Here is a 22,622-nt window from a genome sequence, read left to right as displayed (position 1 = left end):
AGTGACACTGTTATTTTGCAAATGCAGCATTAAAAATTGAGCACAGCGATGTATAAATGATTAATGAAGATAAACCCACCATTGTCATCGCTTGACTCTGACCGTGGGGAGCTTGGGGAGCAGGATTCTGGTGTGTTAAAACCACGAGAACGGGACCTCTTCTTCATAAAGGGCTCAGCTACGGACGGTTAAAGGTGTGAAAGAAGATAATACACTTTACTTTGCAGGAATACTGGATTTGCACACCGTCACAGATATAATTTACGTACATTTTAAACTCAAATCACGTCCGCTGAGGAGATTTATGGCTAAAATAGTCCCTCAGTAATCTGTGTTCATCCATTTGTCTGAGAAAGAGTAATCTCTCAGGGGCTCACCGTCATCCTCGTAGTCCCAGGTGGGCTTGTGGAAGGAGTCTCCATCCGTGGGCGAGACAGGAGAGCAGCGGGAAGGCAGGTGGGGGGCAACGCTGCATACCGCCACCGGTTTACGCTCCCCCCTGCTGCGCGCCGGCGGGTGGTCCTGATGAAACACGCTCGACTCAAAGTACTCTGGAATGTCTGAGCCCTGGAGAGCGCTGTCCTCTCTGGTGTAGGCCGCGGGCCTGATGGGAACCTGCGGAGGGGCGGCTGCGAAGGTCACCCTGGCGGGCCTGGTGTCCGGGTAGGACCTCTGCAGGAAAGCCCGGGCCTCCCTGCGTCCATCCCCCGCCTCGCCCCCCTCCTCTTCCTCGCCCTTCTTCCTCGTCGTCCTCCTCAGAGGGCAGCCTGCCCGCCAGCAGCCGGCGAACAGCAGCAAGACGAGGAAGACGCAGACGAAGACCAGGACGCTGCCCAAGATCTCCTCCAGGCCCATGGTCCAGGAGGGGGACGGGGGGTACTTGTGCCGCAGCTCGCCGTGGACCTGGCAGAGCACGCCGGCGAAGCCCGGGGCGCAGATGCAGTGGAAGAAGCCGTGCGTGTTCACACACCGCCCGCCGTTCCCACAGGGCTCCTTCTGGCACTCGTCCACGTCCATTTGGCACCTAGGGTCAAAGGTCAACAGGGGGGTGTCACATGAGCGAGGAGAAGCAGAGGCTCGCAACGTTCTAGACAGGAACCTGGGGCCTGTTGCACAAAAGCAGAATTAAGACATCCGGGATAAGTTACTGAGCTGCGCTCAATGAATCCAAAACAAGAGTGTACAGGCTTAATTGGTTGCACAACGAGCAAGCCAGGATGAGCAGACACGGATTCATCAAGCCAGGTGAAACCTATCCTGGATAAGTGCGCGCTCACGGCTGCCTCAAATAGACCCCGCCACCGATCACAGATTCACTGATTCACCATGGCAACTAGAGCGGCTTCATTGCTTCTTCTACGGTGTGAAGTAGGTAGATAGCCTTCTCACAACAGCAACAAACAGCAACACCTCTGTTAAGGAGAATATTGCAACTTGTTCCGCGACCACCACGTGTGAAATGGTTACGGCACTCCTGTGACATCACATTGTCGCATGACAGGTCGGGAAAGGCGAGTATGTAAAAGTTAATTAATGATCACAAACGTTTAAATAATGACAGTGGGTCTAGGTATACGTGATAACAATGTGTAGTGGGCAGTGGAATAACTATTGGTTTCTGACTGCTTTCTTTGGTGGTGACTGCTGACTGAGATAAGGGATGAGATTAAATAGATCCTGGAACTTAGCCTGGTCTGGAGCAGGCTAGCTCCACAGAATAAATCGCCATGGTGATTTATACCATAACATATCCTGCTGCCCCCTATCCCGCTTTTGTGCAACTGGATCACGGATAAATTGAGCCAGGATAACCAAGATATCCCGGCTTAATCCCTTATCCTAGTTTTGTGCAATAGGCCCCTGGAGTCCTTTCCATTACACCCAGCCATGTATACCGATGCTGTGTCAATACAGTACGTTTTTAACAGTGAATTAGAAAGTACTTTTATTTAAATATCGCAAACATCCCTTCAGTCTTTCTCATTTAATGATGATTATTAACATACATATTACTGTTTTTAACCATCACCTCATGCTGGTCTAAGTATAAGTATATAAGTAAGTATATATACTCTTTTGATCCCGTGAGGGAAGTTTGGTCTCTGCATTTATCCCAATCCGTGAATTAGTGAAACACAAACAGCACACAGTGAACACACAGTGAGGTGAAGCACACACTAATCCCGGCGCAGTGAGCTGCCTGCATCAACAGCGGCGCTCGGGGAGCAGTGAGGGGTTAGGTGCCTTGCTCAACGGCACTTCAGCCGTTCCTACTGGTCGGGGTTCCAACCGGCAACCCTCCGGTTACAAGTCCAAAGCGCTAACCAGTAGGCCACGGCTGCCCCTTATAGGCTCTAATAGGCTATACGGCCAGTGCACAGGGATTTCATCTCATACTTGTTACTGTATTTATGGATTTACTGATTTAAGGGTGTAATGAATCAGTGGATAATTCATTTGAGCAGCAGTCTTGAAACCTACCTTTCACCTGTGAAGCCTGTGGGACACTCACACACAGCCCCATCAAGGCTTTCAATACAGTGTCCACCATTATGGCAGGGGCTGCTAGCACAGTAGGGCCCGATCTGACACCTGGAATTAATAATGAAAAACACAGAAGCCAGTAGTGAGCTTAGTCTTGGGGCCACTCTACAGTCTCCAAAGCTTTTGTGCCGTTTCAGCAACTATGTAACAAATGTCCTTGTAATGCGGGTTCATATGCATGACATTCACATTTGTCATTGCCCCCACCACCACCACCACAATTTTAGAGAGGAAACAAAAATATTCATCATAAACATGTACAAAATGAAAAGGTCAGTCCACCGGGAATGTCCTTCTCCATCATCCCATACCGTTGTCCAGAGTAATGCCCCCGGCACTGGCAGTAGAAGTCACCGTTGCTGTTGTCCACGCAGGTTCCACCGTAGAGACAGGGATTGGAGACACACGAGCTGAGTCTGGCTTCACAGCGTGTCCCAATAAACATGGCTTCACACTGGCAGGAGTAGCCTAGGACAGAAATCAGTGACTCACCTTGACAAGGACAATGATTAACACAGAACACCACATTGCAAAAAGTGGGGGGTAACTGCATGAAGATAGATATTTATTTGTCACGGTCGAACAAATACAAAACACTAACGCCATCTGTGAGGCAATGGGCAGGTGTTTCATTTTGACTCGGTGAAGCCCTGTGGGATTGTGGGTACCTCTGTTAGGCTTGAGCGTGCACCTCCCTCCGTTCAGGCATGGGTTGTTGGAGCAGTCGTCCACTGAGAACATGGCGCAGCCTGGCAGGACGCCAACCATGTCCTCCACCAGCGTGGCGCCAGACGGGGACTGTCTGCCGAGCGACAGTGGCTGACCGTTCACCAGAACAGAGTCGATGCAGCCACGCAAGCCACCAGCGGCCCTGTTGGAGGCCACGCCGGGCAAACTCCGCCTGGGCCGGAGGCTGAGAAGGTGTGCGTGGCCGCCGAGGAAGACGGCATCGCGGAGGTGGAGGGAGCAGCCGTCGCCGGGAGCGATGCCGGACGCGCTGTGAACGCGGTCCAGGACGAGCTTGGCACGGTTGCCCTCCACCCCCAGCCAAACACTGTGCCACTGGCCGTCGTTCACCTGGACGCTGTGAACGGATACGGTTGCCTGGCCAGAGCCACAGTCAAACTGGAACTCCAGTCTGCCATCCACAATCTGCAGGAGTATAAGTATAAGTATAAGTATAAATATATATACTCTTTTGATCCTGTGAGGGAAATTTGGTCTCTGCATTTATCCCAATCCGTGAATTAGTGAAACACACTCAGCACACAGTGAACACACAGTGAGGTGAAGCACACACTATTCCCGGCACAGTGAGCTGCCTGCATCAACAGCGATGCTCAGGGAGCAGTGAGGGGTTAGGTGCCTTGCTCAAGGGCACTTCAGCCGTGCCTACTAATCATGGTTCGAACCGGCAACCCTCCGGTTATGAGTCCGAAGCGCTAACCAGTAGGCCACGGCTGCCCCCCGGGCACACAGAGAGCACACACAATCTGGTCCCTATGAGCCTGTCTTTAGTTCTTATGAGTCTGCCTTTAGTTCTTATGAGTCTGCCTTTAGTTCTTATGAGCCTGTCTTTAGTTCATCCATCCTACAGCTGCACAATGCAACTTCAACTACTTTGGAGAACTGGTCATATGATATATTCTTTGTAAAGAACCAAAACAATATATTGCTGTGACTCATTCATTTTTTTCACATTGGCTGTGCTGTTCAAAACATGTAAAGGAAATTAATAGACTGCAAAAGAAAACTGATTCATGGTGGATCACAAAAGCTATAGATATAAGTCTATGAATATTAATATGTAATTACAAAACAAAACCAAATATTTTGTAAGAGTGCCAAAGGACCATACTCACTTCCAGGATGCTGTAATCATGCCCTTTAGCAAACATGACAGTTCCATGACTGGAGAAGGTTCTCAGTCTGAGAGAGATCTTCAGTTCCTCTTGACTCACGTCCTCTGGCAGGTGGTACTTAATAAAACTGTTCTCAAACAGTGTCAACGCTGCCCCCCCTGAAAATGCAACACACATAAGCACTATTGTCCATGACTACCCAGAATGTAGTCTACAACTAGTATACAACTGCAAACCTGAGCTCCTCTTAGTTGTCTAGCCATTAGAGCAGATATGCAATTGTGCATATTAACGTTTTGGATATCAGTGACTCAAAACAAAACAGGGATGATGAAACAAAAGTGAGGCAAATAACAAACAAAAACAAAAACAAAAACACTATTTGTGTCAATGATATGAGAAGGGCTGCTGAATATGTAGAATAATATATCAAAATGAGAGCATTGAGAGAATAACATCAAAACCACTAAACAATCCTCTACACTACTAACAACTAACACTTAGCTAAAGCTAAACTTTGTATATCAACTTTTTGTCGAGCACTTTCAGTGGACTTTGCATGAAATTGCCAGTTTGAAGGAGTCAGATGTCTCAGAGCTGTTTTTCATTCCTTGCATGATACTTCAATATTTATATGATATCTGCTTAAAATGATCTGCACAGTAAAGCACCAAGGACACGAACCCTATTTCCTCATATGTGGGCTTTCATGGGGAAAAAATAAACTCTAAATGAAGGGTAATCAGGTACCCAATCACCAAGCACTCGCACTGACTTCAAAAAGAGTGACTTCAAACGCGACTCATAAAAGTGGCGTTGAGCTTAACGTTTGAGTCACAAGAAGTGCAGTGGCGACTTCAATGATTTCACTCACAGCGGGGAGGAAAATCCAAGTGGGTAATAGGCCTATAATGAAACTCTAAATCATGTCACCTTCAAATATATGATGTCTGGTGAAGTAATGGCCAAAAGCCGACCGATGAGAGTCTGAAACATTGTGCCCTGTGCTCACACTAGCCTGTGATAGGGGAGGGTGGGGAATGTTTTCTCCATCATACCTGAGCAATTTCCCTTTTTACTGCTTTCACACAGACAACTGTATTTGTCTTCTTTTTCAGCAGGTACACAGCGAAATCCATCTGGGCATGGGCTGTCTTCACATGGGCTGTTTGGCTTTGGACATTTTCCATCTGCAAACACAAGGGAGAGAACACACACAGACACAATGAACACCCTGATCACACAGTGAACACCCTGATGAAGAGCAGAGTAAATCCTGACTGTATCCCGAAAAGGAAAAAGAGTAACATTTGTTTAATTTGTTTAATTTGTTTAATTTGTTCAGCGTTTGCTGACTGCCAAAGTATTGAAGTCCCCCCGCTGCCGTGGCAACGTACCTTTGCACAGACATATGGCGGACATGTGGTGGCGAGGAGAAACGAAGCTCAGCCTCGCGCTGCTGTGAGTGGACATGGCGTCCTGGTCCAGGACGGCCAGCTCTCTGCAGAACGTGACCGGACAGTCCTGCAGGAAAGCACAGGGGCCCCTGAGGACATGGGCTACGCGCAGGCCACTCGTCTGCCTGAGGGAGGCCAGAGAGGCGTTTATCTTGTGCAGCAGTGCCCCCTGTAGGCCGGGGCGTGCGCCTGCCGATGTTGTTCGCACCTCCACGGACAACAGCATGTCTAGGTTCCGCTTTGGAGCGGCCCCCGGGTCCGGTTCTGTGGCTTGGAGGCTGAGGAGGTGGATGTCACCGCGACGGGCCCCAGCCGCGTTCCGCACAGCCCTCTGGACGTTCCGCCAGTGGTCGGTGAGGAACTCCTCGGGGGTGACGGGGGAGACGCGCATGGCGACAGCGTGCTCCAGCATGCGCCGCGTGGCCCTGCGCACGTGGACGCTGACGGGGGCCGACGCGGAGAAGCGCCCGTCGCTGACAGACACGTTGAGTGGGTAGAGACCCGCGTCCAGGCCTCGAGTGGCCAGCAGACGTCCATCTGTTGGGGACACGGAGAACAGGTCCTGTGGAGGGGGGGAGGAGGAGGAGGAGGAGGAGGCATCGATAGGAGGAAGACTGTACGAGAGCGTGTCGTAAGGATCGTTGTCGGTGGCATGGACCTTGCCCAGGTAGCCGCCGGGGAACTCGTCCTGGGGGGTGTAGACGATGACCTCCAGGGGGAGCACGACCGGGGGGTGGCGGCTCTGCTCCACGACCCTGATGCTGATCACCGTGGTCGCGGACAGGGAAGGCTTGCCACTGTCTACAACCTACAGAGTGCAACCAAAAAATAACAAACAAAGACAAAAAACAAGCACAAAACTAAATTAATTATCACCATATTGCCATTATTGTTTAGGTCAGGGGAGGCAATCAGGCTATCTGAAAGAGGACAACAGAAAAGTCAAATGAGGTACAAACACATAAAATATTAAAGATACAAAAGAACATTCTAATATTGTCACTCTTGACAGTAGAGTAATTTAGAGGAGAATGATACATGTCATGTGGTCATTAGAGGATAATGACACATGTCATGTGGTCATTTGCAAAGTGTGGTCTGTGTTCAAGGATGTGAACACATTGTGAATATTAATGTAATGACATTTGCCGTTTTCAACAGCAGAGGGAGCTTTATCATTCTGTTTTCACAGCTCTTGCTTTGGTTGGGTTCTCGCTGACTAGTTCTTCTCCAAGTGCTCTGGACAAAAACAAGCTCTAAAGAAATGTAATTCCACTGACCCAAATGTGATATGACCACAGGGATTAGGTCAAGTCTTTGTTTGTATGGCAAACATTTCCTGGCCTACACCTGGTGTCCCCTTCGTCCTTGTATCCTCAAACGAGCCAATAACAGCACTAACAGCTGTTTGTTTATAGCTTGTTTCCTCCACGTTGTTCCAACACTGAGGGACCACCAACGCTACTGACCTTCACGCGCAGCAGATAGTTCTCCTGAGTTCTGTGGCTGAGTGGGGAGCGTGTGGTGAGTGTTCCTTGCGGATCCATCTGGAAGGCGCCCCTCTCGTCACCGCGCACGATGGAGAAGGTGAAGGGGGGGCCATTGTGAGGTGCGTCACCGTCCGTGGCCTGGAGCTGCAGGATACTGCTGGATATGGGGACGCTTTCCTGGAAAAAGAGCGGGGGTCAAACTGGTAATTTCAGTAGTCATCACTAGGGGGAGCTCTAAGCATTGACCGGTCACAGAATAGACTCTGGATCTCTACCCTAGTTTGGCTTGTCCAGTCTGATCTACAACTGGTTCTGTGGAGAAGGACGAGAGGAGCCAAAGGTTTGACAAGCACTTGTTTTCTGTCAGAGAGCTGGCGGTTTCCCAAAGTTTAAAGGTGTGTTTACATTGTCTCCCTTCAGAGTGAGTGCCCTCAGCCCTGAGTGTGACCACAGACTAGAGCAGAGGAGGAGACTAGAGTGAGAGTGCTGCTGAGGGGCCCTCCTGTTACAGCATAGAGAGAGAGTGCTGCTGAGGGGCCCTCCTGTTACAGCATAGAGAGAGAGAGGGCTGCTCTTGTAACAGCATAGAGAGAGAGAGGACTGCTCCTGTAACAGCATAGAGAGCACAGAGCTGACAACACAACTACCTCTATTTTTTTTTAATATATATGTCCTATATTTCTATTTTGATACATACATGTTCTATATTTCAGTCTTGCACTTTAATTTAATGTTTATTGTCTATGGCTATGTCCATAGTATGTCTATGTCTGTATTTAAAGCATGTCTATGTCTGCATGGGAAAGTAAGAAACGAAATTTCAATTCTTTGTATGACCAGTGCATGTAAAGAAATTGACAATAAAAGCCGACTTGACTTGACTTGAGAGAGTGCTGCTCCTGTAACAGCATAGAGAGAGTGCTGCTCCTGTAACAGCATAGAGAGAGTGCTGCTCCTGTTACAGCATAGAGAGAGTGCTGCTCCTGTAACAGCATAGAGAGAGTGCTGCTCCTGTTACAGCATAGAGAGAGTGCTGCTCCTGTAACAGCATAGAGAGAGTGCTGCTCCTGTTACAGCATAGAGAGAGTGCTGCTCCTGTTACAGCATAGAGAGAGAGAGGACTGCTCCTGTTACAGCATAGAGAGAGAGTGCTGCTCTCTCCCCTGCTAGTGAGGGCCCCTCCTGTAACTTGTCTTGGACAGCAAAGTGGCAACAACACTGATGATGAGTTTGCATTCCACAGTGCAATTCAGCTACAATACCTGAACTTCATCTCACCTCCAATAAAAGTGACAGCTAAATGAAAATGTAAGGGAGCAGGTGGCTAGAGCTCAGATCTAATCTAAGAGTGCTCCCTCCTCTGTCTCCTTTAAACGGGGATCGCAGCGGGGATTTGGACAGGCCTCCTGGGCTTGTCACGTCCATCTGAAGCCTGGCTTGGCAGCTCTCGTCTTACCTGGATGACAAGGCTGTAGTTTGCCCGGGTGAAGACGGGTGGATTATCGTTTGCGTCCGACACATCGATGGTGATCGCAGTGCTGCTGGATTTGGACGGACTGCCGCTGTCAGAGGCCAGGATGGTCAGGGCGTACTCCGATATCTCATTTACAAATGGAGGGAGGACAGTGGAGAGAGAGAGAGAGAGAGAGAGAGAGAGAGGAGAGGGGAGAAGAGAAGGGGGAGAACAGAGAGAGAGAGAGAGAGAGAGAGAGAGAAGGAGAAAAGGGGGAGAACAGAGAGAGAGAGGAGAGAGGAGGATAGAAGAGGGAGAACAGAGAGAGAGAGAGGAGAGGGGAGGAGAGAAGGGGGAGAACAGAGGGAGAACAGAGAGAGAGAGAGAGAGGAGAGGGAGGAGAGAAGGGGGAGAAGAGAGAGAGAGGAGAGGGGCAGATAGGCAGAGACAGACAAAAAGAGAGAGCATAGATAATGTGAATCAAAAAGAAGACAGAGAGAGAGAGAAACAGACAGACAGAGAAAAAGAGAGAGAGAAGAGGAAGAAGGGATAGGAAAAGAGAAAGTCAGAAGGGGACATCAAGAGAGAAAAAAGTGGAAAAGGGGAAAAAAAAGTGAAAGAGAGAAAAAAAATCACAGCCTTAAATCACCTCAGTGGCACTTTGAGGGAAATGAAGCTTAGCGCTTGCAGCGCCATCAAAGCTTTGAGAAGTCTTCTCTCCCCCTCAAACGGTGTCTACATTTATCTCTGTCTGAGGTGGAGAGAAGGGAGAGAGCAAGAGAGAGAGAGACTGAGAGAGAGAGTGAGAGACAGAGAGACTTAGATAGAGAGACTGACAGAGAGAGAGAGAGACTGATAGAGAGTGACAGAGAAAAAGAGAGAGAGAGAGAGAGAAAGAGAGACTGAGATAGAGTGACAGAGAAAAAGAGAGAGAGAGAGAGAGAGAGAGATAGAGAGAGAGAGAGCCTGTCAGACACCGTGGCAGGTGGCCTCACCTGCTCTCTGTCTAGTGGCCGGGCCACTCGCAGCTCCCCGCTAACTGCGTCGATGATGAACGGAGTCCCCTGGTTGCCGCCGATGATAGAGAATCGGACGCGGTTGTTGGCGGGCCCATCAGTGTCGCTGGCCGTGATCTGAGGAGGCAACAGACGTATGTCACACCAGGTCAATACTGATGCCATTACTGATGTCCTGCTGTAGACCATGATATCACATTGCAGATGATTTTATGCATGCAGACACAGTGTGGTGAACAAACTACTTGGTGGAGGCTTTCCATTTTTGTGGACGGTGTGAAATTTTAAATTTTGTTTATTCACATACAAAGCTCACAGACTTTATTATATCTGAAATGGAGCTATTTTAGTAAACCAAGAAAAAAGTTTAAGGAGGACATTCAACCAAATTACCAATTAAACCAAGTTAAATTGAACAGGCATATTGAATCGCAACCCCAAATTACTGTATAATATCATATTATATCAAAATGTGACTGAAGGCCTCAACATGTTTTGGGATACATTGACTCGCATTAAAAAAATATACCAACCAAAAAGGCCATTCTGTACAAAACCAAAGGGGTATGTTAAAGATGGCACAGAGGACTCACGGTCACCACAGCGGTCCCTGGCTTGGCGTCCTCGCTGACCACCGCTGAGTACACCCCCTGGCTGAAGACAGGGCTGTTGTCGTTGACGTCCGTCACGTTGACTTGAACAGAGGCGATGTCACTTAATGGCTCCTTCCCCTCCACTTTGGCCTCCACAGTCAGGAAGTGCTCATGGGATGATTCGTAATCCAGACTTTCGATCACAAAGATGTCGCCTGTGGATGGAGGGAGGGAGGGTGGTGGGGTGGGGTGGGGATACAGAAGAGACGTTTCATTAGAAATGGGCCACACACAGTCTGCACCGAGACCTTCTCGGAAAACAATTATCCTTCGCCGTCATGGCCGTTGAGGCGGTGTGTGACTTGAAGGTGACGTGACACGATGCGGCGTTGAGTGATGGCGTGAGCCGTGCGAGCGAGCTGAAGGATGCCACGCACCCGTGCGGGAGTTGATGCTGAACGCTCCCTGCTCGTTGCCGCCGGTGATGGAGTAGGCGATCTCGCCGTGCCGCGCACCAGAGTCCCCGCCGCTGGCGAAGACGCGGAGGATCTGCGTTCCCATGGAGACGTCCTCGGGGACGGTCGCCACGTACTCCCGGAGCTGGAACGCGGGCGGGCTGTCGGCAGCGGTGCGGACAGTGACAGTCGCCGAGCTGAGCGAAGACAGCTGACGGGGCGTGCCCTGGTCAGTGGCGCGGACTCGGAGTGTGTAGGTGGCCTGGACACTGGGGTCAAGGGACCTCTCCAAACTTATGATTCCTGAACGTTCCTGGATGGAAAACAGGCCTCCGGCCGAGTCCTCGAACGAATACAGGATTTTGCCATTCATCCCTTTAAAAAACAAAACAGCAGAGGAAAGAGAAGAAGAGAAAAAAGAAAGAAGGATAGAAAAGAAAGAAGAGGAGGACAAACAGAACAGAGACATGAGAAGCAGACACAGACCAACGCAACAAACTCAAAGAGCCCTCGTCTGAATGGCCTGCAAAGTGCAACCTCTGGCAACTGAGTCTCAAGCATGAAGTACAGCTATTGTGGGGCTTATGGGAGCATTGCGCTTACCCACCAGTGTTTATGCATAGAGTTTTCCTAATAAATACAGTAGATGTTTGCTTAGTTATTGAATTAGCTTCATTTCAACTTTAAATAGATGTTTGCTTAGTTATTGAATTAGCTTCATTTCAACTTTAAATAGATGTTTGCTTAATTATTGAATTAGCTTCATTTCAACTTTAAATAGATGTTTGCTTAGTTATTGAATTAGCTTCATTTCAACTTTAAATAGATGTTTGCTTAGTTATTGAATTAGCTTCATTTCAACTCTAGACTTTGCACTTGGCTCATCATTTAGAGTAGGGCCCAAAGAGACACAAACAAATAAAAGGTCAAAGCATCAAAACAAACAATGGGCAGTTTTGCAGTGGTCAGTCACATACAAAACACTGTAGCGTGTAGTGCTGCTGAAAACAACCTTCGTGCTTCAGGTTTGCCTTGAACAGAAGAGTAGTGATTATAGCTGTCTCCCCTTGATCGTGATATCACTGAGGAGGAGTGCGCAGGGCAGCCCAGACTTCTATTATTACTGACCTATTGTCTGACCAACTGCCATGCTGGCAAACAACCCTGATGGAAATATGGCCAGTGAGTCAATTGGGCTCCATCACTTAGCACTCCCCCATTAACCACAGAAACAACGCTGCCAACTTCAACGGTGATGAACCAATTTGATGAACGCAGCGGCGAGACACAAACGGTGATTACAGGGATGCCTGTTCTGTCATTGTGCAGCGTGCTGCTTATGCTATTTGTTAGTGAAAGGGGAGGTGTGTGTGTGTGGGGGGGGGGGGGGGGGGCAAAAACCCACCCAGCAACAGCAGCAGCCTTTGATGAGTAACAGCTTGACAGACTTTGTTTCACATTTTCAGCTCCTCCTATCGTGGGTGAGTATGAGGTGTAGACCTACCACTGTTCTCACTATACTCTTCTGTAAAAGACCTCAAAATGTCACTCTTCAAATCGGAAAAAAAAGAGCACAGAACACGCAAAACAAACAGCAAAAATGTCAGTCAATGCCCTGTAGTAAGCAAAAGGGACATCTTTTCAACAAGGGAAAAAATCCCACTGGAAGGTGACTGACTTTTGCTTTAAAATTCAGCGCAAAACCTCAGTTGCCATCTTACCAAGCATTTAATTGTTCCCAGAGGATAGCAATGAGAAATGCATGCGTGAGCCACTACGGCATGATGCTGACAGGCAACAGGAGGTGTGCACACAGCGAATGTGGCAGAGCAGACAGTGCACTGCATTCTGGGTATCCAACTGATACCACAGATCACTGAAGACTGAATAGGTAGTAGCCCCTAGCACAGATGCACTTCACATGTTACCATTCACTATCAATGAATATACTACAGATGAATGAGAGGTGAGAGACCCAGGATAATTAGTTCCACAGATAATACTAAATAATTAGTTAAACAAACAAAACGAAATAAGGAGTAAATGTACAATCCTGTACAATAATGGCTGTTGATGAAGTTGAATGAGGATGAGGTATATTGTTGGTCGTAAGCGATTGATTGCTATATTTCTGTGACTTCTCGACGCTGTTTGTTTTGTGTTTGATAGTGTGCAGAAAGGCAAGCCGGGACACAGTTGTCTTTCGCACCTTCAGATAAGTATAAGTATAAGTATATATACTCTTTCGCACCTTCAGATAAGTATAAGTATAAGTATATATACTCTTTTAGTATATAAGTAAGTAAGTACAGTATAAGTATATATATACTCTTTTGATCCCGTGAGGGAAATTTGGTCTCTGCATTTATCCCAATCCATGAATTAGTGAAACAGACACAGCACACAGTGTACACACAATGAGGTGAAGCACACACTAATCCCAGCGCAGTGAGCTGCCTGCATCAACAGCGGCGCTCGGGGAGCAGTGAGGGGTTAGGTGCCTTGCTCAAGGGCACTTTAGCCGTGCCTACTGGTCAGGGTTCGAACCGGCAACCCTCCGGTTACAGGTCCGAAGTGCTAACCAGTAGGCCACGGCTGCCCCTAAATGACCCCACCTACCAGTGTCCGGGTCCATGGCCTGCATCTGGGCCACGTAGGTCCCAGGCTCCGTGTTCTCCGCCACGCTGAAGTGATGGGCGTCCGGTGTGAACCGCGGCGGGTTGTCATTGACATCGGTCACGGCTATCTCCACGGCGACCTGGCAGGAGAGACCCCCTCCATCTTGTGCTTGCGCTGTGAGCTTAAACGCCTGCCTCTCCTCACGGTCCAAGGGCAAGAGAGATCTCAGCTCACCTTCAAAAGAGAGAAAGGCAAAACTTGGAGATGGAAGACAATCTAAAAGTCCCTCTACCAACTGTTAATGCACAAACCTGACTGTGTTTTGCGTAATTCATACAGAAAAACGTAAAACTACTGGACAGCGCCAAGCATCCCTATTTTCCATTTCCCTGATATTGATAAAGAGTAAACTCTACTAAATGCACACAAATGGGGCAAATGCCTTCTTATGTTAATAATGGTGGCTTGGAAAACCCTGAGACAAAAAAATTGCTTTACACTCATGGTAGTGTAAAGCCTGAGAGAGAACCTGATAGCGCCTGGTTCTTAGACATACAGACACCCTCCTCATTATGCATCTCAATCTCCTGGCACAGAGTGGCCTCCTCCACTGCTCCTCCATAGGGACAACTAGAGGGGGGGTGTCGCCACTTAGGGACCTCTAAAGGAGAGCAGCCATACAGTACCAGTGCTGTGGAGACCAGTGGACACGCTTATATTTATATACTGTATATATGCATATCTGAGCACCAGTATCTAGATTTTACTCTTTGAGGGAAGAGCACTGAGACTGAAAATTGACTGAGAATTTACTTTTTAGCTGATGTGGCCATGGGACCTTAAACAGGATGCTGCACATATGGACATTTGGCAAGATGTGTTTTCACAGCAGATTGTTGTGTCATTTTCATGTAGCAGTTAGCAGTTGTCAGGGGCTGCGGATGTTCAGGAACCTGTGTGAAACAAATGGTGTTCCATGCTATATATGGGCTAGTTTAATAAGACCATAACAAATGGACGGAAAGAGCTTTTATCTAATCTGTGTGTGTGTGTGTGTGTGTGTGTGTGTGTGTGTGTGTGTGTGCACACGCATGTGTGTGTGTGCGCATGTGTGTGTGTGTGTGTGCGCGCGCGCTTGTGTGTGTGTGCGCGCATGTGTGTGTGTGTGTGTGTGTGTGTGTGTGTGTGCACGCGCATGCGCGCGTGTGTGTGTGCGCGCGCGCGCGTGTGTGTGTGTGTGTGTGTGTGTGTATGTTCTACCTGTGGTCGGATGCAGGCTGAAGCGTTCGGCCCCATCTCCAGACAGCTGGTAGGTTATCTCTGCGTTGCCATGGACATCCGCATCAGTGGCCGACACCTGTAAGATCAGCAGGCCAGCCGGCGCGTCCTCAGGAACCGTTCCAGCGTACACACTCTGAAGAACACATCGGAACGCACATCAGCAGAAAATCACACACACATAGACACGCACGCACGCACGCACACACTGAGCCAAGGGACAAGGTGTGTCATTACAACACTAAGGGCCCGCACACATGTACAGTACAAGTCTGCTGTAATTGGGCACTTCATTTGGTCTTTACCTTTCCACAAACCGGACTGTTGTCGTTGGCGTCCAGGACTTCGATGTCCACAGCTGCTCTGGCCAAATGGGTGCCATCTGTGGCTGTGAGGTTTAAGAGGTAATTGTCCCTTTTCTCCCTGTCCAGAGGGTTCCTCACAGTCAGTCGCCACTCACCATGACTCTGTTCAATGCCAAAGTGCCCTACAGGGTCCCCACCTGAGAACACACACACACACACACACGCACATACACACACACACACACATGCACACACACACAGAGACAAGTACACACACACACACACACACACACACACACACACACACACACAAAATCAATACAAATACAAAACATTGTTATTATCCAGGCAAAGAGACATACACAGAACTGACTGGGGTCTAATGACCAGGACTGCAGAGGAGGACATCTGATGTGTTTATCGTAACTAGCTTTGTAATGCAGTACATCTGTGAAATAATAGCACAGTGGTTGAACAAAGACAACAATGGCCACAGTGTAATTGAAGTGCTGTCGCCGCTGAATAGGCCCTGCGTATTACTCCGCAGATGCACATCGTGCCCTTCCTGTTGTGTTCAGGGATTCAGTATTTTTTTCTGTTTTGTTTTGTTTGTTTTTTCGATATCTAGTCCTCCTGGAAATGCAGCATATTTACCAATGTGAATGACCATTTGTAGCTCAGAACAGTCCAACAGAATGGGCTCCTACCAAAGCGGCATGTAGTATACTTTTAGAGCACAATGCTGACTTATTATCTATTATAATCCAAACAAAAACCTGGCTTCCGAGGAAAAATTACGATTGCCACAACACAAAATACTTTGAGAAATTGTTCTATTTTTCTGCTTTTAATCATTGTGACAACTCCTAAGAAACTTCTCTGCTCACCTGTGATGTAGCAGCTGATTTGTCTGTTTGTCTCCTCACTGTCTGCATCAGCGATGCTAAACACAGCAACCACTGTAGACGGTGAGTCATCTTCCCTCGCCGTGGCTTTGAAGACCTCCTCGGCGAAGCGCGGTGGGTTGTCGTTGACGTCCACCACAGTCACCTCCACCGCAGCAGTGGCCATCATCTGCCGCTCCTTGCCTTGGTCCGAGGCGATGACCGATATGGTGTACCTCTCTCTCTGCTCGCGGTCCAGCTCCCTCAGTGTGACCAGCCAGCCCGTGGTTTCCTCCACGGCGAACAGCTCCAGGACCTCAGGCCGCTCCTGGCTCTCGTCCAGGCTATACGTCACCTGGCCGTTCGTTCCCGTGTCCAGGTCGAAGGCCCTAACCTGGATGACCGATGTCTGCCTTGGAGAGTTCTCCACCACGTAAGCCTCGTACGGGTCAGAATCAAACTGGGGGCTGTTATCGTTCACGTCCTTCAGCTCAACTGTCACCTCCATCAAAGACAAGATCTCCATCCCCTCCTGAAGTCTGCTGGCCTGCACCGTGAGGCCATACCAATGGGTGCTTTCGTAATCCAGACGCTTTACTAGTTTCAGCACACCAGTCATACTGTCGATGACAAACACATCCTCTCGGTTGCTCTCGGCGATGTTGCCTCTCACGAGGCTGTACGTCACTGACGGCTCACCACCCTCTGCCTGGATCACGTCCATCTCGGTCCCAACAGGGAGGTCCTCTGCGATCGTCAGCTGCAAGGACGGCTTCACAAACTCAAGAAGTGACACGTGCGACGGCACCACCACGATATTAACGGGAATAAACGAGTGCTTCTGTGGCGTTCCGGAATCCCTGGCCTTCACATAGAGAGTGTAGAGATAATTCTCAAAACCAAACAGGCTTTGCTTTACGGTGATAACACCACTCTGGGGGTGAATGTCAAAGTGACGCACCTCCGAGTCAATTTCATACAGAATGTCAGCATTGATTCCCTCATCCACATCAATAGCGGTTATTTTGACGATGGACATTCCTGTAGGGCTATCCCAAGGAACTGACACATTGTACTCAGACACAACAAACTGAGGGGTGTTGTCATTCATGTCTGTGATGATCACATTGACAGTGCAAAATCCAACTTTGCCGCCGCCATCTTTTGCCATTACATGTATAGCTATTGCTTTCTCAAGGCTGTTCTCCCTATCGAAGCTCTCCAGAGTGTAGATCTGTCCATCAGCGTCAATGGCAAACTTATCTCTCGTGACCTCGCTGACTATAGAATATTTCACTTGGCCATTCACCCCTTCGTCTCTGTCTGTGACTTTGACTTCCGTGACCAGTGTGCCAATGGGGGAATTCTCCGGGAGCTCAACGGCATACGGGCTCTGGGCAAAAGTAGGGCTGTGCAAGTTTTCACGGATCACTTTGATGTTCACCTCAGCAGAGCTTCTGAAAACGCCATCCGTCACCAGCACGTTCATACTGTACGAGGGCTGCATGCCACTCCGCTGGTGATTTGACATCACTACTTGTCCAGTCTTTTTATTTAGAGCAAAGTGTCCCCGCTCGTTGCCCGAGAGGAAAAAGTACTCCAGCTTGCCAGCATCTGAGACATCGGCGTCGGCTGCTTGGACACTTAGAACAAAGTGGCCTTGAGTGGCCAGCTCACTAACAGCAACGTCGTAAGAGCCTTGTGTGAACGTGGGCGGGTTGTCGTTGACATCAGACACGTCGATGATCAATGAAGCCTCGCTGGTCAAGGCAGGGGTACCTTTGTCCACAGCCCTTAGTCTGAGAGTGTGTTGTGACTTTGTTTCATAGTCTAAAAGGCTGGTAGTGGAGATGACCCCTGTGTCGCAATCAATCTGGAAAAAAGTGGAGACAGAGCCCTCAGGCTCCAACAGCTCATAGGAGACTAATTTATTACTCACAAAATCAGCATCTACAGCCTTCACCTGGTGCACTGATGCGCCAATCACAACGGACTCCGAGAGGGTGACTTTGTAGGTATCCATTTCAAACACTGGGGCATTGTCATTGACATCCAGCAATATGATGTCGATAAAAACCTCTGAATGAGAACCAGTCACAGCATCTGTGGCTCGCACTCTCAATTTATAAGCAGGGTGGACCTCGTAATCCAGAGTCTGAACGACGCTAATGACCCCCGAGTTGAAGCTAATGGAGAAATGACTAAGAGGATCCCCTTCAAAGATGCTGTACACAGCCCTGGGGCCATTCAAACCATTCACCTGAACTTGCAGAATTGAAGTGTGTGGCAGGGTGTTCTCGGATATTTCAATGTTGTAGAAGGGTTTTTCAAAAATGGGGGCAGCCTTGTTTAGGACCGTCACTTCAACCTCAACTGTGGAGGACAGAGCGGGCTCTCCTCCATCTTGTGCGACCACACTTAGTACAAACTTTGTGTTTAGGGTCTCCAGATCAAAAGGCCTCTTAAGAGTGATGTCTCCTGAGGAGGACATCTGAAAATACTTGTGCTCATTCAGGAGGTATTTGACCTCTGCATTTCTGCCAGTGTCCTGGTCGACAGCAGACATCTGTCTAATAATTTGGCCCACTTCCGCGTCTATCTGAACTAGGGCATGATAGGGCAGGTTCACAAACACTGGTGGACTATCATTAACGTCCTCAATTGTGACTCTGACCAGAACATGGGAAACGACCTTGGGTGACTTTGGTTCTCTTGTAATACCAACCACAACCTCATACATGTCTTGCTCCTCTCGATCAAACGGTTTTCCAGTTGTAAAGAGAACCCCTGAGGTTTGACCTATTTCAAAGTGGCCATCTTGGTTGAGAATGGTGTAAAAGAGAGGCTCGTTAGTCTTCCTCCCTACCGTGGACACTATGGCGAGGGTTTTCCTCTCTGAGGAATTCTCTCGCACGACAGCTGTATATATTTTTTGGGTAAACTGCAAGTTCGGATCTTTGTTCTCCTTCACCGCAACTTTCACCACTGAAGTGCTCTGCCATCGGCCATCAGACACCCTCACGGTGAGTCTGTACCTGCTACGAAGCTGGGTAGCATTCTGGATAAAAATGCCACCAGAAACGGCATCAATTCTGAATTTGTCTCCAATATTGCCATCTGAAATAGAGAAAAGCAATTTGGCATTGGCCAGCGAGTCGTTGTCTGTTGCATTCACCGCTATAACTCTTACCCCTTGGTATGCTGGCAGAAGGAGAGTCGCCTCATATAAGTCCTGGCTGAATTTGGGTGTGCAGTCATTAGCATCAATGACTTGGATGGTCACTCTGGCAGTGTTGCTAGTAAATAACCGTGGGGCGCCAGTATCGTGGGCCTGCACAGTAAATTGGAAAGTGGTCCTCTGCTCGTAGTCGAGCTCTGACGCTGTCTGAAATGCACCTGTGCTGGAGTCGAGGGCAAAGTAGTTCCGTGCGTCTGGCTCTACAATCTCGTACACGAGTCTGCCGTTCAGGTCTGTGTCCATGTCAGTAGCTTGGATGACCAGGGGGGTGTTTCCGTCAGTTAAGACTAAGCTTTTGATTGCAGCCGACTCACTAATCGTTCCAAAGTATTCAGCTTTTGTGAAGAATGGGGCATTGTCATTTTCATCCTTAATGTGAACTAAAACTGTCATGTTGCTTTCAAATCCAGCCATGTTTGTACCTTGCACAATCAATTTGTATAAAGATTTAGTCTCGTAGTCTAAAGGCTTTAGTGTGACAATGGCACCCGAGTTTGGATTTATAGCGAAGGCAAAGTCAATGTTTCCTTCTTTGATCTGGTAGGTGACTGATGATTGACTGGAGGCCTCGACCACAGTCACCAAACTCCCGACTGGAGCGGCTTCGCTGATTTCTGCCGAGATTTCTTCAAGGGCAAATTTCGGTTTGGCGTTATCAGAGATGGTGACAGAAATGTGGACCGTTGTTTCAGCACTCCGAGGAGGCTCCCCCTGGTCGAAGGCTTTGATGGTTAGCATAAACCGGCTCTCACTGCTGCTGTCGAGCTCCTTGGCGACGGTAATCATTCCAGAAAACGCATCAATAGCAAATTTGTTGCCTTCATTCCCTGTGAAAAGAAAAAGGAAAGAAACTTATCATTGTTGTCATTGTTACTGTTTAATTTTTAATCTAATTATCAAATCTTGTTTGTTTGTTTTTTTAACTATGTTGAGTGCCTTAATGGAACACTGTCATGAATATGTCATGCCAGTGAAGCTTTGAATCTGACTAGATGAATTACTTCAATATACTTTCTTGTTCATCTTGATGAAAGCATGAACAAGTGTGTTTTTGTTTTTTCAGGTGTTTTCAAAGGGGAATGCAACAGATGAAGCTAATTATCTCAGAGCTGGTGCTGTGTTGATTAGGCAGAACAGTAGGGATTACTGTGAAGCAATTATTAAAATTATCTAGTAATTACAAACAAAGTTTTATTAATTATCACTCATCCAAAGAATACATAATTAATCAGCATCCCATTTTGCCTTCCGGATAGAAGATGCTCGCTCTCTTTCACTCTTTCTATCTCTTTCGGTGTGTGTGTGTGTGTGCGTGTGCGTGTGCGTGTGTGTGTGTGTGTGTGTGTGTGTGTGTGTATGTGTGCGCGCATGTGTGTGCATGTGTGTGTGTCTGCATTTCATGGGATATTTTTTAATTAATTTGGACTAACTGACAAAAAAAATCCTCAATGAAATTGACTTTACCTGCAACGAAAGGGAAACGTCTCAATGAGGTGACATACCTGAGTCTATGCTGTAGAGCAGCTCAGCATTCACCCCTTTGTCCTTGTCAAGGGCAGTCACCTGCGCCACCACAGTGCCCAGGGCAGCCGTCTCTAACACACGGCCCGTGTACCGAGGACTCGTGAAGGAGGGGGCGTTGTCATTGTTGTCCTCCACATTGACTATCACCCGCACCAAATTACGCTTCACTGGAATGTCTTGGTCTCGTACCTGTGAATACAGGAAGTGACCTTGGTCATGGTTGTGATTGCATACAAAATAGCCTCTGGTATTTTGGTACAATACATCTCTTGTGGAGAGATATGTTCAGTGAGATCCACTTAGTCAGGCAATATACCCACGGAGAAACACACACACACACACACACACACACACACACACACACACACACACACACACACACACACACACACACACACACACGCACCGCTACTTGACTGCATTTGCTTAAACACACGCTGGCACAGTAAAAATGTTGAATTGAATTCTTGTCTTTGAATGACTTCATGTCACCAGTCTCCAAGCACAAAGATATGCCAACTTACCATTACAGTAAGTGTGTGTCTTTTCATGACTTCGTGGTCCAGAGGCTCAGTGGTGTATAAGTAGCCAGTTCCTGGGTCAAGGCGAAACTTCTGCAGGCTAAGGGGGTCGGTGCTGCTCAGTAGCGTGTAAGATAATTTGCTCTTCAGGTCTTTATCGGTGGCAAGGATCTCCAGGATTTTAGCGCCGGCCTGCGTCTCTTCTGGGATGCTAATCTCGTACACAGCCTGAGAAAACTGAGGTCGGTGTTCATTTGTGTCAATCACTTTAATTACGACCTTTGAAGAAAAGAATAGAGAGAGAGAGAGAGAGATACAGCGAGCAAGAGAGAGAGAGAGAAAGGGAGAAAGAGACAGACAGAGAGATGGAGACGTGTTGAGAACAGGCATTTCCACTGGAGTAACAGTTGCTGTGGAATATGAACAGTTATTACACAATACTGGCCCTCAGCAGGCATCACACCTGGCATGTTCATTAGATGCACCCCACATGGTCATCCATTCTCCTGCTCCCATTCTGGAGCTAATATACTGTAATCACTGAGAAATGGACCACAGCTATGTTCTTCTCATCAGTACAGCACTACAGGATCATAGCAGGGTTTGCTTTTTTAAAATTGTATTGTATCAGTAAAACAGCTTGATAACACGAACGTGACAATGTAAGGTGCATTTTACCAATTATAACCAATTTCATGAAACCATAATGTTTTTGATTGAAGACCGATTGTGTTAGACATTCACATTTTACTAAATCCTATTGGCATAGTACATTCAGCAGAGGGATTTTCGTTCTCACCAGATTGACTCTGATAATTATCATAATTATAATCAGCTCTGTCATCATCGTCATCGTCATCATCATCATCATCATCAGCAAAAAAGTACATACCAGCAGGTAAATGGAATCATGTAATCTAGTATGACCATTGGACATTAGGTGATGTGTCTATGTGTGTGTGTGAGTATAAAAGAGAAAAGGGGAAAGTGAGAGAGAGAGAGAGAGAGAGAGAGAGCAGAAAGACAGAAAGAGAGGCAGGCATGCTGAGACAGAAAGAGAAAGTCAGAGGCAGAGAGATAGAGATAGCGTCAAAGAGATAGTCTGAAATATCACTCTCGGTCACAGCACCCCCCCCCCCCCCCCACACACACACACACACACACACACACACACACACACACCCAGCACCTCAGGCAGAGCTGCAACCACTGATATACGAGTCCCCCCTGTGACTTGATAAGGCTGGTGCATACCCACCCACACCCATGAACACATGCACTCAGTGCCTCAGGACTGGTATGCTCACACCACACCACAACACAGAGGACACAGGGAGCCTGCATTCTCAGTGTGCCACAGACACACACACACACACACACACA

The 22,622-nt window shown here is 48.0% G+C and overlaps 1 protein-coding gene across 3 annotated transcripts in view; it reads right to left on the bottom strand.

The window, feature by feature from the left end:
* The window catches only part of LOC121694398 (protocadherin Fat 1-like), a 35,048-nt gene that overhangs the window by 3,408 nt on the left and 9,018 nt on the right, over nucleotides 1–22,622 (bottom strand). For 2 of the 3 annotated variants that reach the window (XM_042074550.1, XM_042074552.1), the window contains exons 9-27: nucleotides 21,243–21,518; nucleotides 20,697–20,907; nucleotides 15,960–20,021; nucleotides 15,073–15,269; nucleotides 14,750–14,903; nucleotides 13,490–13,723; nucleotides 10,853–11,245; nucleotides 10,416–10,630; nucleotides 9,802–9,939; nucleotides 8,810–8,953; nucleotides 7,333–7,530; nucleotides 5,804–6,671; nucleotides 5,465–5,596; nucleotides 4,407–4,564; nucleotides 3,213–3,696; nucleotides 2,856–3,012; nucleotides 2,482–2,592; nucleotides 378–1,024; nucleotides 80–178 (exon numbers count right to left, since the gene is read on the bottom strand). In XM_042074550.1, the coding sequence (XP_041930484.1) occupies nucleotides 80–178; nucleotides 378–1,024; nucleotides 2,482–2,592; nucleotides 2,856–3,012; nucleotides 3,213–3,696; nucleotides 4,407–4,564; nucleotides 5,465–5,596; nucleotides 5,804–6,671; nucleotides 7,333–7,530; nucleotides 8,810–8,953; nucleotides 9,802–9,939; nucleotides 10,416–10,630; nucleotides 10,853–11,245; nucleotides 13,490–13,723; nucleotides 14,750–14,903; nucleotides 15,073–15,269; nucleotides 15,960–20,021; nucleotides 20,697–20,907; nucleotides 21,243–21,518 (8,878 nt within the window). The remainder of the gene's footprint in view (nucleotides 1–79; nucleotides 179–377; nucleotides 1,025–2,481; nucleotides 2,593–2,855; nucleotides 3,013–3,212; nucleotides 3,697–4,406; nucleotides 4,565–5,464; nucleotides 5,597–5,803; nucleotides 6,672–7,332; nucleotides 7,531–8,809; nucleotides 8,954–9,801; nucleotides 9,940–10,415; nucleotides 10,631–10,852; nucleotides 11,246–13,489; nucleotides 13,724–14,749; nucleotides 14,904–15,072; nucleotides 15,270–15,959; nucleotides 20,022–20,696; nucleotides 20,908–21,242; nucleotides 21,519–22,622) is intronic. The other variant, XM_042074551.1, reaches the window with a different exon arrangement.

Source organism: Alosa sapidissima, chromosome 20, assembly GCF_018492685.1.
Source record: "Alosa sapidissima isolate fAloSap1 chromosome 20, fAloSap1.pri, whole genome shotgun sequence".
Lineage (NCBI taxonomy): Eukaryota > Metazoa > Chordata > Actinopteri > Clupeiformes > Clupeidae > Alosa > Alosa sapidissima.
The sequence above is the reverse complement of the archived record's forward strand: the minus strand, read 5'-3'. Positions and strand labels throughout refer to the sequence as shown.